At 39.1% G+C, this 13,819-nt stretch overlaps 1 protein-coding gene across 3 annotated transcripts in view; it reads left to right on the forward strand.

Annotated features, from left to right (window-relative positions):
- CLDN10 (claudin 10) overlaps positions 1-13,819 on the forward strand; it is a 163,532-nt gene that overhangs the window by 145,610 nt on the left and 4,103 nt on the right. For 2 of the 3 annotated variants that reach the window (XM_078368142.1, XM_002742485.4), the window contains exons 2-3: positions 2,410-2,571; positions 2,660-2,741. In XM_078368142.1, the coding sequence (XP_078224268.1) occupies positions 2,410-2,571; positions 2,660-2,741 (244 nt within the window). Of the gene's footprint in view, positions 1-2,409; positions 2,572-2,659; positions 2,742-8,664; positions 13,788-13,819 lie in introns of those variants that run through there. The other variant, XM_035292734.3, reaches the window with a different exon arrangement.

Genomic DNA, 13,819 nt, shown 5'->3' on the forward strand with positions numbered 1-13,819 from the left:
CAGCTATAAAACCGCCAAATCATAGATTAAAATGAATTTCACAAAAAGAATGAAGCCACACTGTTCCAGTCGCCCTGGTGGGAAGTGATGAACCAGTTTGGGTTATCCTTGCAGGCTCTGTTGAATCTTGCGAGGGACTGACGGGCTTCCTCTCTCTGTCTTGCCTTTACCTGCTGTCTGGGCTCTGGCTGGGGAGCTTTAGGACTGAAGTTTAAAATAGAGCTGCTTCAGCACTTGGCAGCAGAGACCCAAATAGCCCTGCAGCACGGTGATTGCTACGAAAGAAGCCTCCATTATCCTGTTTTGCTAAAATAAATTTGCTTGCTGTTTTTGAGAGCCACGGTGTTGGTGAAATGGTTTTTTTGTGTGGAAATAGTTCACACGACACAAGAGACGGTCATTGTCCTTGCAGTCTGCATTTGTGAGAGGTTAAAGTGTTTACAACTAAGTAAAGCAGCTCCGGTTTGCTCTTCAAAAATGGGTCCAAGGAATAGGAGTAAAACTTCAATTTCATTCTTTTCCAAAGAAACACAGGCTGGGGCCAGGTTCGGCAGCTCATGCCTGTAATCAAACCATTTTGGAGATCAAGACGAAAGGATTGCTTGAGGCCAGGAATTCTAGACTAATCTGGGCAATATAGCAAGACCCTGTCTCTTGAAAAAAATTAAAAATTAGCCATAGGTGGTGGCAAGTGCCTATGGTCTCAGCTATTTAGAAGGCTAAAGCCGGAGGATCTCTTGAACCCAGGAATTTGAGGCTGTAGTGAGCCATGATTGTGCCACTGCACACCAGCCTGGGTGAGATCCTGTCTTAAAAAGAGAGAAGAAAAAAAGAAACATGGACTGGAGGCCATTAGTATTTATTCCCTAAATTCATGATTATCGTGGTCTTGGAATTTTTATTTATTATGGCTTTGCTTGAACACCAATAATAAATAATTTGTTGTATCTTGGCACATAAGAGGTTTTTTCTAGTTAAAAAGTTTAATTCCAAATGTAAACCTGATGTAGGTATATATGTTCATTTGCTTAGCAAACATTTACTTACACCCAGTATGTGCTACTATCACTATTTTAGATTGAAATATGGCATTGTTTCAGGCTGAAATGAAAATGGCTTATGTGGGAAAAGTGTATTAGTTTAAACCCTGTTAATGTAAAAACCTGGAAAAAAGCCACACTGAAGTTTACCCTGTACCCTGACTATGCAAATAAAAATATGTGACTAAGAAAATGAATAGCGCAGGAAGGATGAACAAATGAACTGACAGAACATACTTTTTATGGTAGTTTTTTTTTTGTGGGACAGAGTCTTGCTGTCGCCCAGGCTGGAGTGCAGTGGCACAATCTTGGTTCACTGCAAGCTCTGCCACCCCAGGCCCAAGCAATTCTCCTGCCTCAGCTTTCCGAGTAGCTGGAACTACAGGTGTGTGCCACCACGCCCAGCTAATTTTTGTATTTTTAGTAGAGTTGGGGTTTCACCATGTTTTTGGCCAGGATGGTCTTGATCTCTTGACCTTATGATCCTCCTGCCTCAGCTAAAGTTTGTATTTTTAGTAGAGATGGGGTTTCACCATGTTGGCCAGGATGATCTCAATCTCTTGACCTCGTGATCTGCCTGCCTCAGCCTCCCAAAGTGCTGGGATTACAAGCGTAATCCACTGCACCCGGACACTTTTTAGGGTACTTTAAAGGCATTCATTCATTTATAGGAGAACAGTTGATTTAATCACTATAAATTATTCTTCTACAAAACAGTGCTTTTTAAAACCCAGTTTTATTATGTATGCCCTGAAAACAATAGTACTTCACTAAGATATTTCCTGGCTTAGACCCTCCATGGTCCATGATGATATTCCAGTTAGTCTCCTATTAATAAGCTTTCACTAGTATTGGGAGGTTTGACTCTTTGGAGCTCTTTCTGCTGCCCAATTATAAATCTTATAATTTGATAATGTCAAAATCATTAAAACAACCTTTTAAGGTCCAATGAGCAGGGGAGCTAGAGAGTTCTAATGGTGGCAGATGATGCTTTTCACAGTGAAAGGCAATGTTATATGGAATTTGTAGTCTGATTTGGGATGGAATCCATGTCTGCCACTTTCGAACTCACCCCTAGCAAGTCACATAACCTTGGTGTGCCTCAGTTTCCTCATCAGGGAATATGGGAATGATAAACTCAGAGATCTACCCTGAGGATTGTGCCTAAACCGCACTTCACAGCATGTGACCTAGAATAGGCACTGCTGCTAGATTAACTTGCTGTCCTTTCTTGCTTGTCTTGCCACATGTTTTCACCATTACAGTTATCTATTCGGAAAACAAACATCCAGAATGACAATGTAAATGAGGATTTCTTCCTGGACAGCCACATGCTTTATATAACATAAATGATCTATTCTAATTGCAGGTTATATCCAGGCATGTAGAGGACTTATGATCGCTGCTGTCAGCCTGGGCTTCTTTGGTTCCATATTTGCACTCTTTGGAATGAAGTGTACCAAAGTTGGAGGTTCCGATAAAGCCAAAGCTAAGATTGCTTGTTTGGCTGGGATTGTGTTCATACTGTCAGGTAAATAGTAACTTTCTTTCAAACAAGGTACTTGATGATGTTAACGAAATCACACTAACCATAGTGCTTTCCCTCTGATACTTGTTAGGGCTGTGCTCAATGACTGGCTGTTCCCTGTATGCAAACAAAATCACAACAGAATTCTTTGATCCTCTCTTTGTGGAGCAAAAGTAAGTACTCTTCTCAGTTCGTTTCTAGCTCACAGGAAATGTATGTAAATTACTATTCTCAACTAAGAGACATGAATTTCCTATATGGCTTTTGAAAGTGAGACATACTGATAAATGGTAACCGATGACATCATTCAAGATTAAATGTGTAATGTGCCACATAGGCAAAAGGTGCATTTAATTATGTTGCTAGTGTTATGGTGTCTTGTCTCTAAATAGTTCAAGGCATCAAATTTAGAACTATAAACTTCATCATCTCTGCTTTATGTCATAAAATTGAGGTCAAGTAAAGTGAAAGGGTCAGACAGGGAGAAAAGAATGATGCAATGTGAGAATAGAAAATTAAAAGCTCACCTTGATTGTTGTCTACTCAAAATGATATTTGCCAGACGCTAGTTTCTGGGTGTTTTAAATTTGCTCTGTTAACTACTGTCTTAACAAGCTTCACCTAATAAACCTTTATAAGGAAACTGTACACAATGCAAGGTTTTTAAAAAATGCTGTAGGAGGACAGCAACTTTACCCAGATGTGACTGGTCTGTGTTGCAGGTGAATGCTTTGGAATTAACAGATTGGTTTGCTTGTTGGTGTTGTTTTTAAACTATTGGCTGTTGCTTTTCATAGTTTTCCTAGGCTTATTTCTTTGGACTGGGAAAACCCCAGTGATACCAAGTCAGAATTAATATATTAAATATTTTGTCTTACCGGAAACTGTATCTACATCCCTCTTTAGGAAGCCAGGCCGGAATTTTATTTTAGTCTTCAGGTCAAATATTGTAGAATTTTTAAGAAGTATATTACTGAAAGAACTGGTCAGCTGGGCTTTACTTTCTTTCTGGTGGTTTTAGGAATCTTCAGGAAATTGATTTTCTGGTTCTGTCTTAAGTGTAGCTTATGCATAAATAGTAAATGCTTACATCGTGAAATACAATGAAAATAATAGCCCATGTTGAGTCCCTACCAGGTGCCAACCAGAGCATTGCGAATATTATTTTGTTATGTTATTTTATTTTATTCTTACAATAACCTTATGAAGTAGGTCCTCTTGGTACTCTTTTTTTTTTTTTTTTTTTTTTTTTTTTTTAATGGAGGAAAGAGGCCAAGTAATGCATTCAAGGGAAGTTGGACCAAACGAGCAGGCTGGTTGAACTGTCAATTAAATCAGGCAGTTGAACCTCAGAACACTGGCTCTTAAAATGCATGATTTGTAATATTCCATTATTTTGTAATTTTTGTGAAATATGCTGCATATACTGTGGAAGGGGGTTTCTTTTGTACTTTTTTTTTTTAAGGGATAGGGCCTCTTTCTGTCACTCAGGCTGCAGTGGGTGCTATGATCATAGTTCACTGCAGCCTTGAGCTCCTGAGCTCAAGTGATCCTCCTGCCTCAGCCTCCAGAATAATTGGAACTACGTGTATGTGCCACCACACCCGGATAATTTTTTTTTTTTTTTTTTTGAGACAGAGGTTTTGTTCTTGTTGCCTAAGCTGGAGTCCAGTGGTGTGATCTCAGCTCACTGCAACCTCCATCTCCCAGGGTCAAGCGATTGATTCTCTTGCCTCAGCCTCCTGAATAGCTGGGATTAAGGCACGTGCCACCATGCCCAGCTAATTCTTTTGTATTTTTAGTAGAGATGGAGCTTCACCACGTTGGCCAGGCTGGTCTCAAACTCCTGACCTCAGGTGATCCTCCTGCCTCAGCCTCCCAAAGTGCTGGGATTACAGGTGTGAGCCACCATGCTCAGCCTTTTCTAGACATTGAAAAATAGGTTTTATTCAGATATTTTATTAAATGGGAAACAAAAACAAATGTTTTAGACCCCAATATAACTTTTTTATCCCCGCCTGTGATACAAAAGCATGTCTTGATTTATTAATTTTCTCCTAACTTCTTTTTCAAATGAGATTTGCACAGATGCACATGGCAGCAAACACTGACATGGAAACTAAGACTGTATTTCTGAAACTTAGAAATATTTTAATGATATTTAAGTAAAATATTGTATTTAAATGATATAGTTTTGTTTTAGGATTTGAGATCATAAATATGCAACAAACCTGTATTTCTCATGGTTTATTTTATTCAACACATCGTTGACTTTTGTGTATTACCTTTTCTATGTTACTGTTTTTATTTTCCTGACAATTATTAAGGATATCTTTGTCTATATCTTAAAAATCATTGGAATTTTTCCTCAAATGATCAAGGTTAATTCGTATACAAACAATAACTTAAAGCTATCTTCGTATGACTGTTTTCTGTGCTTGCTGTAGCTCAGTCAGTTACCTAATTCAGTTTAGTGCCATTGGAATTTCATATTCTCTTTTCAGATTTTGGTTAAACTCAGTAAAGTCATTAGGTGCTATGAGAGGTTTTCCTCTTTTTCAAATTCTTAGTGCTACACTGAGCTATTCCATTCTCATAGCTTGGCATTTTTCTTTCTGTCTCTGCCCAGTCTCTCTCTCTCTCAGTCTGTATTCTCTGTGTAAAACAAATAATAGTACTCCTCTGATAGAAGTGCTGTGAAAGTTGAGAGGAGATATATATCAATATATATAAATAGATAGATGTGATTGACACGGAGCAAGCACCTTATATTAGCTCCTGTTGTACTATATTAACTCTTATTAAGATTGCTTTTAAATTCTGTATAGTATATAAGATGTGGCTTATCTTTATAGATGCCGTTATTAACTCTTTTCTGAGATGGCTTAAAAATATAACACCTATAATTCACCAATTTACCTTATGTAATTAAAAGCATAAGAACCAGGGGTCATGAAAAACAGCACTGCTTATATATTGGTAATATTTACAGATAACAGCCCCTGGGCTGGGTACAGTGGCTCATGCCTGTAATCTCAGCACTTTGGGAAGCCAAGGCGGGCGGATCACGAGGTCAGGAGATCAAGACCATCCTGGCTAACACTGTGAAATCCCACCTCTAAAAAATAAATTAATTAAAAAAAAAAAACAAATAACAGCCCCTTTGCATCAAGGTCTATAGAAAAGAGAGACTATAAGAAACCTGATATTGAGAATGAGTTGACTCCTTGAGATTGGGACTTTCTCTCCTTCATCTCTGCTTTCCCGGCAGTGCCTTTCACAAAGAAAGGTCCTCCATGATTCCAACAAAATCCAGCTGGATCAAGGAATTATCAAGGCCTGAGAATTGTAGATGCCATCAGATTCTGATTACCCCAATGACAGAGAGAGGCACAAAAATGACATGACACCCAAAAGAACTCATTTAAACCAAACACGCTTGTATAAGAACTAATAAATTAACTAACATTACTTCATTAGATTTCCCTTTATCAACACCTTCTAGTAGAGGGGATAAAAACTAAGAAGATGAATAAGCTACAAATCAGCTGTCATCACAAAATGAACTGATTTCCTGGGTCTGAAATGACATCATCTTTAAAGCGAGATTTTATTTTGGCTTGTTCTCAGGATAGCACTTGGACTAGCATTTGCTGGAATTTGATAATTGATGCTTCTGGTTTCGTTTGTACATGAATTTAGGAATACGTAGAATCAAAGCTTGTGGCGGGGCCAGCCCTAGGTGGGTGGCTAGGATGTGGAGGATGCCACTATAGGAATGTTCTTGACTATTCTTTGGTGTCTTAATCAACTGGCATGAGAATTAAGTTCCTTGAGGTCAGAAAACATCTATACAGCTCTGTCTTCTTTGCCTAGCACAGTACCTAGAAGTGAAATTCTTAATCTGGAGACCTTGTCCTTTCAGAATTAGCAGAGAAGCCTCCCGTTGTCTCAGTGGATAGAGGGAGCCTCCCAGAGGATGGAGCAAGAAGGCTCTCTTCTTCTGTCATTATCATACATTAATCTTACAAAAACTAGCTGCCACTAAATACTGTCTCTCCCTGCAGGAGTGTGTGGATCTGGGCCCTTAGGAAGCAGAGTGAGAGACAGCTACTTGCCACAGGTTCCAGTCTAAATTTCTGGTGAGCAAATACTTGCTCTCCAATACCTAAACCCTAAAACTTTGGAAAACAGTTTAGACCTCAGAGCATGATTTTGTTGTTCTTGCTTTGCTGCTGCTGTTATTTTTCTTCAGATTAGTATGTTGTATTAATTGGATCTTCTTTGTAGATTTCCAGGACAACTCCATATAAGGCCCATCTTGGTTGCCCAGGTTAGGAAAACACAACTAAAGCTCATCAAACATGTTCCTGCTATTTGCAAGGAACTCAACGGGAGCTTTGTTGATGAGAAAAAATGAGTGCCTTCTAGCATGGAGCTGGAGTAAAGATTGCAGGCCCGCGGCGGGCAGCATGGCACTCTGTGTTCAGTGGCTAGTTCCTCTAAATGCCCTTCCTTTCCCACCACATATCTGGGAAGAATTTTCTTCCAAGCTGCAATCATTTGACAGAATTGCAATCTGTAAAGAGTTTCATTGAGTTCTGCTCTTTCCCCATTTTTCCTTTCTGTTTGCTTGCTTTCATTCTATTTCATTTCATTTTATGGTTATGTTTGCTGACTCCCGCGTGAGCTCTTGTGAAGCCTTGAAAACACTTTTTCAACTTTTCCCTTTAGGCTGTGTCAAGCCGACCTCCTCCTTTTTATTAAAATGAAAGCTAATAAATTAAAAAAGAAAAATCTCCTACAAGCTTGTAGTAATAGTACTCCTTAGCATGATTCACCATACCAGGATGTTGAAATGTAATTGCATTATTCCCACCATTGTTTTATTCAGACCACTAACTTTCTGAATGTCCTGCTTTGTTGCCTTAGAGAAACTATTCCAAGTAAGAATTGATCAACATTAAGAAACTTCTTTTCAAATCATGCAAAGTGACACCATTTAACCAATTGCTCTGGTTGAGGAAGTAGAATTGTCTTAGACTTAGACTTATTTTTCTTATATGAGATTTACCATTAATATTTTGGACCAGATATTCTCTATTCTCGTGTTGGGATCTTATCTTCTAGACTTTTTTATTTCCAGACTTTTCTCTTCTTTTTCTTTCTTTCTTTTTTTTTTTTTTTGAGACAGAGTTTCACTCTTGTTACCCAGGCTGAAGTACAATGGCGCGATCTCGGCTCACTGCAACCTCCGCCTCCTGGGTTCAGGCAATTCTCCTGCCTCAGCTTCCTGAGTAGCTGGGATTACAGGCACGCACCACCATGCCCAGCTAATTTTTGTATTTTTAGTGGAGACGGGGTTTCTCCATGTTGACCAGGATGGTCTCGATCACTTGACCTCGTGATCCACCCGCCTTGGCTTGCCAAAGTGCTAGGATTATAGGCATGAGCCACCGCGCCTGGCCTTATTTCCAGACTTTTCAAAATCACATTGCACTTCTCATTCCTGGCATTTGTTTGGTTTCTACTTTAGGATTTAAACTTAAGTAGGCAAAATCTTTTCACCATTGTGGCAATTTAGTAGTTAGAAATAAACAACTACCTACTTTCAGACAAATTCTCTCATTCTTGTTGTCAAGTTGAATGGACAGTAGACAATGTAAAAAGTCAATTTCTAGATTATACAGATTTTCCTGGGTGAGGTTGAAAAGAATACTGACCTCACCAGGTGACCTTGTCAAAATATTTAATTTCTCTCTTCTGTCCTTATTATAATTTAATACATTATGAATGTTTGTTTATTTAAGTTTGTTCCATTCATGAGGTTATCTGGAGGATGAACTAACGTTGATCTCACAGATTCTTAGATAGGAGATTCTAGCTAAGTGCCAAGTGGTAAGAACAAAACAGAGTTCAACTGTTAAATTTCAACTGTTAAATATTAAGAAAATGTTATTCAGTGGTTTCAGTTTGTTCAGAAGTAGGGTAGGCCACCTTAGATCACCAGAATTACTTTGATGCTTTTGTTATGCTAGAATGACTTAAAAATCTGCTTGGGAACTAAATATTTGTTGCTCACTTTTGTTTTTACAGACCAGTTTGTATCATGATTTCTGCCAGTGTGCCCTGCTTTCTGGTAATTCAGTTCTTATCCCCATTGCTCCTCTCCTTTTCACATCCTGGCTAACCTCTGATCAGCCTTCAGGACCTGCACTCTGGGTGGGGTGTCCCTGTTTTGGGTGCTCCCTTTCCACCTCATGCTTCCTTCCATCCTAACCCTACCAGGTGGTTTGCACCTGCTTATTTATTTATTGGCTGCTCTCCTAAACAAAACCATCAGTATCTAAAAGTCAAAACCACGCATTGCTCGCTTTGGAATCTCTTGTAGCTGACCCAAGCTCCATGACCCTTAGCAAGGTTGGTAAATCTGCAGTAGTGTAGGACTGTCTGCCCATCTGCATCTGTTCTAGAATAGTAAAAGGGAATGTGCTTGTGGTGATGGCTTAAAGGAACAGGGAGGGGCAGCATGGCACTCTGTTCAAGAACAAGGACTCTGGATCCAGGCCACTGAGAGTAGACCCTCGCTCTGCCACTTTCTAGCTGTGTAACCTTGAAGAAGTTACTTATCCTTTCTGTACCCGGTGTCCCTCATCGGTAGTATGGGGATAATACGTAGTAGGAGGTTGTCGTAAGGATGAAATGAGATAGTACACTTCAGCTGTTTAGAATCAGGCTAGTACATGGTAAACACTTACTTACTAAATGCTAGCTACTATTTTTAGGGATGCTGACCCTAACGCAGAGTATATTAATGTATAGTACATTACCTTATGTAGTCTGTTAAGGTTAGCCACAGAGAAATGTATGTTGAAATGTTGGAAACCTAGTAGAAGAGATCATTGTTCTAAGACACTTGGCTCTGAAGTAGAAGGCACGTTTGAAGGGGACCTAGCATGAAAGCATAAGGCTTGGCTGGGTGTGGGTGGCTCATGCCTGTAATCCTAGCACTTTGGAAGTCCAAGACGGGTGGATCATTTGAGGTCCAGAGTTCAAGACCAGACTGGCCAACATGGTGAAACCCCAACTCTACTAAAAATGCAAAAAAGATCTGGGTGTGGTGGTGGATGCTTGTAGTCCCAGCTACTCAAGAGGCCAAGACAGGAGAATCACTTGAACCCAGGGAGTGGAGGTTGCAGTGAGCCAATTCGCACCACTGCACTCCAGCCTGGGTGACAGAGTGACTGAGACTCTGCCTCAATCAGTCAATCAATCAATCAAGGCATGTGTAATTTAAAAATTACTGGTTATCTCTGTTATAGCATTGAGTTAGAGATAAGTAATCATTTAAAGTTGTCAACTGGATCGATACTCTTGGTTCAATTCTAAAATGTGTTCAGACTGAATGAAATGTCAGGTACGCTTTTGATTGACCCAAGCTTCTTTTGTTGCAAGCCCGTGTGTATATTTTTACTTCAGCACAAAGCCATGTATACCCACATCCACACACGGATTCTTGACACATGTTTAGCAATACTGGCAATGCCCTAAGGCATCTCAGGGCAGTATTTGTTATTTTAGGAATTTCCCACCTTGAAGCACCGTCCTCTCTGTGATGCCAGTTTATTCAGACTTCAAAGTTTGCATGTAAACCTGTTATTGTGACTACTGTGAGTATTATGACTCAGCGCCTCATTTCTCACGTAAGATCAAGGCCAAGCAAACTCCCCAATTATCCACACACCAATAGAGATTAATGGCATGGATGGTGCTGAGCAACAGATTTGGTTTTGAATTGAACTATGTGACTCTGGGAACATGAGATGTTCCTTTTACAGTTTACTTTGGCTAACATTAGATTTAGTCCTACTGTGGATGGTGTTTAAATTTCTGTGAATAGTTTGCAGGAATTAGAACTCCTATGTAGACACTCACTGATCACTTTACACACTGTTAGGCAGGTGGCGGAGAAGTGAAGGGTCAGGTTTTAGAGTTTGACTCTGCTGAGATCCTGGCTCCGGCCCTGGCCCTGGCCCTGGCCCTGGCCCTGGCCCTTGCTTTACTGTGATCTTAGGTAGGATGCAGCTGCCTTGACTGGATAACAGAGATAGTATTTCCTGTTCTGAATGTTAGAGGATTAAAGAAAATAACATATTGGGGAAATATTGGTCTAAAGATAGGAAATTTCAGTTAGGAGGAATAAAATATGTACATAATTAAATATACATATATATGTGTAGACCAGTTTTATATCTATTTATAAATTTATTTCAGCATTCCTGGTTGCCTAAATATATTTCCTGAATTTACCTTTGGACAATTTGTAATGTATTAGGTGGGTGCAAAAGTAACTGCAGTTTTTGTCATTACTTTTAATAGCAAAAACCTGAATTACTTTTTCACAGACCTAATATTTTTGCTTCCCTAATTAGTTACTGAGCTAAATAAAATCCTTGAGACATGTTCATTTTAGAAAATAAAAAGAAAACATCTATAAAGCATCCACCACAGTGACACATGGTAGGTAATCAATAAATGCCACCCGTTATTGATACATACAATTTGTAGAATTCTGAACTACCCTGATGGAAATCACAGTGCATGGAAGGACAATGGGTGTGTGTCTGTTATAATCTAGCCACAGAAAAGCAGTTTTTTTGTATAGGTACCCCCTCCCAGATGTCTTTATTTTGAGTTTCCTAAATATAAGACTTCTCTATGAAGTTTCCATATATAAGGAGACACTTACAATTTAAATTATTCCATCCCACTTTAGCCACCATTTGGGAGGCACCTGCCACTATTTCTCAAGTCTTGTTGGATCCTTGGGTAGGAAAGTCCTGTGGCATCTGCCAGACTGTAGGAGAGAACCCAGCAGAGGGGGAGGCTGAGAGTGTCATAAAGGAGGCTGGACCATGGCAGCCTCAGAGAGATACACAGGATGAGTGGGCACCCCACATAACTGGGGCCCCAAAAGAATGAGGTGTATTTTGGGGAAATGTAGATAATTACTTTAGAATACTTACTTGTATAAAAATAAAATCAATTCATGCAGTTATATAGATTTTGGATTGTATTTAATGTAAGACAATGCATTGAAGAAAAAGTTTTATGTTACAACAATAGAATTCAATTTTGAAATGTTAACTTTGATAATATATGAGTGTACTTTCTGGATTTTAAACTCTTTGAAAAAAACTTATGTAGTTGTTTTAAGGTAATTGGAAAATGTCTTTTGGCTGTTCCTACTCTTGATGAAAATGAGGAGCAGGACAGTGTGTTTGTAAAAAACACAATATTGAAGGATGGCAAAAGACCTGGCTTCTAGCTCTGTGACCTTCTGCAAGGTTACTTCACTTCTCTGGGGATCTAAAAAGGATGAGGTGCTTTTATTTGTTAAAAACTGATCTTGCTTTGCTTTGGGAGGGGCTGCTCTTTCCTTTTTCAGCTCCAGCATGCCCTGATTTTAATTGGCATCCTCACCTCTTTTTGTACCAGATGAAAAGGCAGCCCAAGGGCATTCAGAAAAAAATTCCATGCCCTGAAGCTCTTGAGCCACTGAGAATTTAATGAGCCAGGGAGGGAGAAAACCCCCCTCTTTCTGAAATAACAACTAAAAATATGCTGCATTGATTGGGTTTTTTATATTTATAAAATCTTTTACTTAGCTAAAGTGTACATAAAAGGATGATGGCGCCAATTAAGAGCTTCAGTTTGGAATCACAGTTATGGGTTTGAAATCCTGGGTCTACTATTTACTTAGCTGAGACATGAAGGAACAAGTCATTTAATTTCCCAGAGCTTTAGTTTCCTCATTTGTAAAATGAGGATAGTAATACCTATCTCCCAGATTTTTGATGAAGATTGAATATGGTAGTGTTTATTAAAAAAAAAAAAGTCTTAGGACAGAAAGGTCCTAGTACAATGACCTCACAGTATCAGTAGCTATTATTAGCGTGGACACTGACTTGAACCACTTATGAGTGTATTTGGGAGAACTGTGGTAATGTTTACCTTGCAAAAACATGCTCTTGTAATTCTATTGTTTCATCACACTTTACTGTAATTATTGGTTTAATGTCTGACTATCCCCACTAGACTATCTAATCTGGATCTGTGAGCCAGGGCCATGCCCCTCTTATCTGCCCTGAACACCTGATTAGCATAATACCTGGCATGTCATTTCTATAGAGGTAACTAGAGGAGGCTCTACCAGCTCCCCATGGATGGCAAACCTACATGAGAATAGGGATTGAGGTGACAGGAAGACAAAAGTAGGAAGTGAAAACAAGAGTTGTTCAGCATTCCATTTCCTTAGGATTACTCTAAAGGCATGGCTAAAATATGAACTGAAGTATGAAACGCATCAGAATGAAGGTCTGCAGCTGTGGTGTAGCCACTCAACAGGAAATGAGAACCATGGGCAACAGCTTACAGTACCACATTCAGCTGGTGGAGAATCTTCACCTTAGATCCTTACGGTTTCCTTTTTGGGAAAATTATACATGATTATCTGTGTTTTAATTTCTGTTAGAAGTAAATTTGTTCCTCATTCCTCGGTTCTAAAGTCACTCAGTGACTTTATTAAAGTATAATACGCACAGCTTTTGATTAGTCCATCAACCAAGATCCTCTAAAAACAACGTTTTCCTCCATAAATGGAAGTTACGTCCTCAACCCGCAAATCATGGATATGGATCGATCCAATGTCATGTAGAATTGCAGCCTTTCAGAATAATAAAGAAACTTTGGTGTTGGTCATAAAGACGGCACACTGAGTAGGAAGGCTGGCTGAGGGCCAGGAGGATATTACTCATGAAAGACCTGCAACAGAGAAACTGAAATTTGGATAATCTTACCAAGGTGTTGAAATCAGCTTCTTAGTGTTACCAAAAAGGAAGAAAGATTTCCAGAGACTAAATAAGTCTCCTAATCAATGTGAAAGAGTACGTGCCTTGGGAACAAACTGGAGTGGATATTACATTAATGTCTTTCAATACACATCAGTTTTTGCCAGATATACACTGAGAGGTGGAATTGAAGTCCCTGTTAAGTTTGTGAAATGTGTCTTTCAACAGAAAGAAAAGACTCTAAAAGAGACAGAGCATGTCACAAGAGCCTTCACATTGAAATTGTTAAAAAAAAAATACTTGGGTAGACATGTGGTTTCTGAAATCATCTCTAAATTGATACTATTAAACGTTGTTCTCTGACATAATTCGCCCTGAAATTCAAATGGAAATGATTTTTC

The sequence above is a fragment of the Callithrix jacchus genome, chromosome 1, assembly GCF_049354715.1.
Source record: "Callithrix jacchus isolate 240 chromosome 1, calJac240_pri, whole genome shotgun sequence".
In the NCBI taxonomy this organism is placed as follows: Eukaryota; Metazoa; Chordata; class Mammalia; order Primates; family Cebidae; genus Callithrix; species Callithrix jacchus.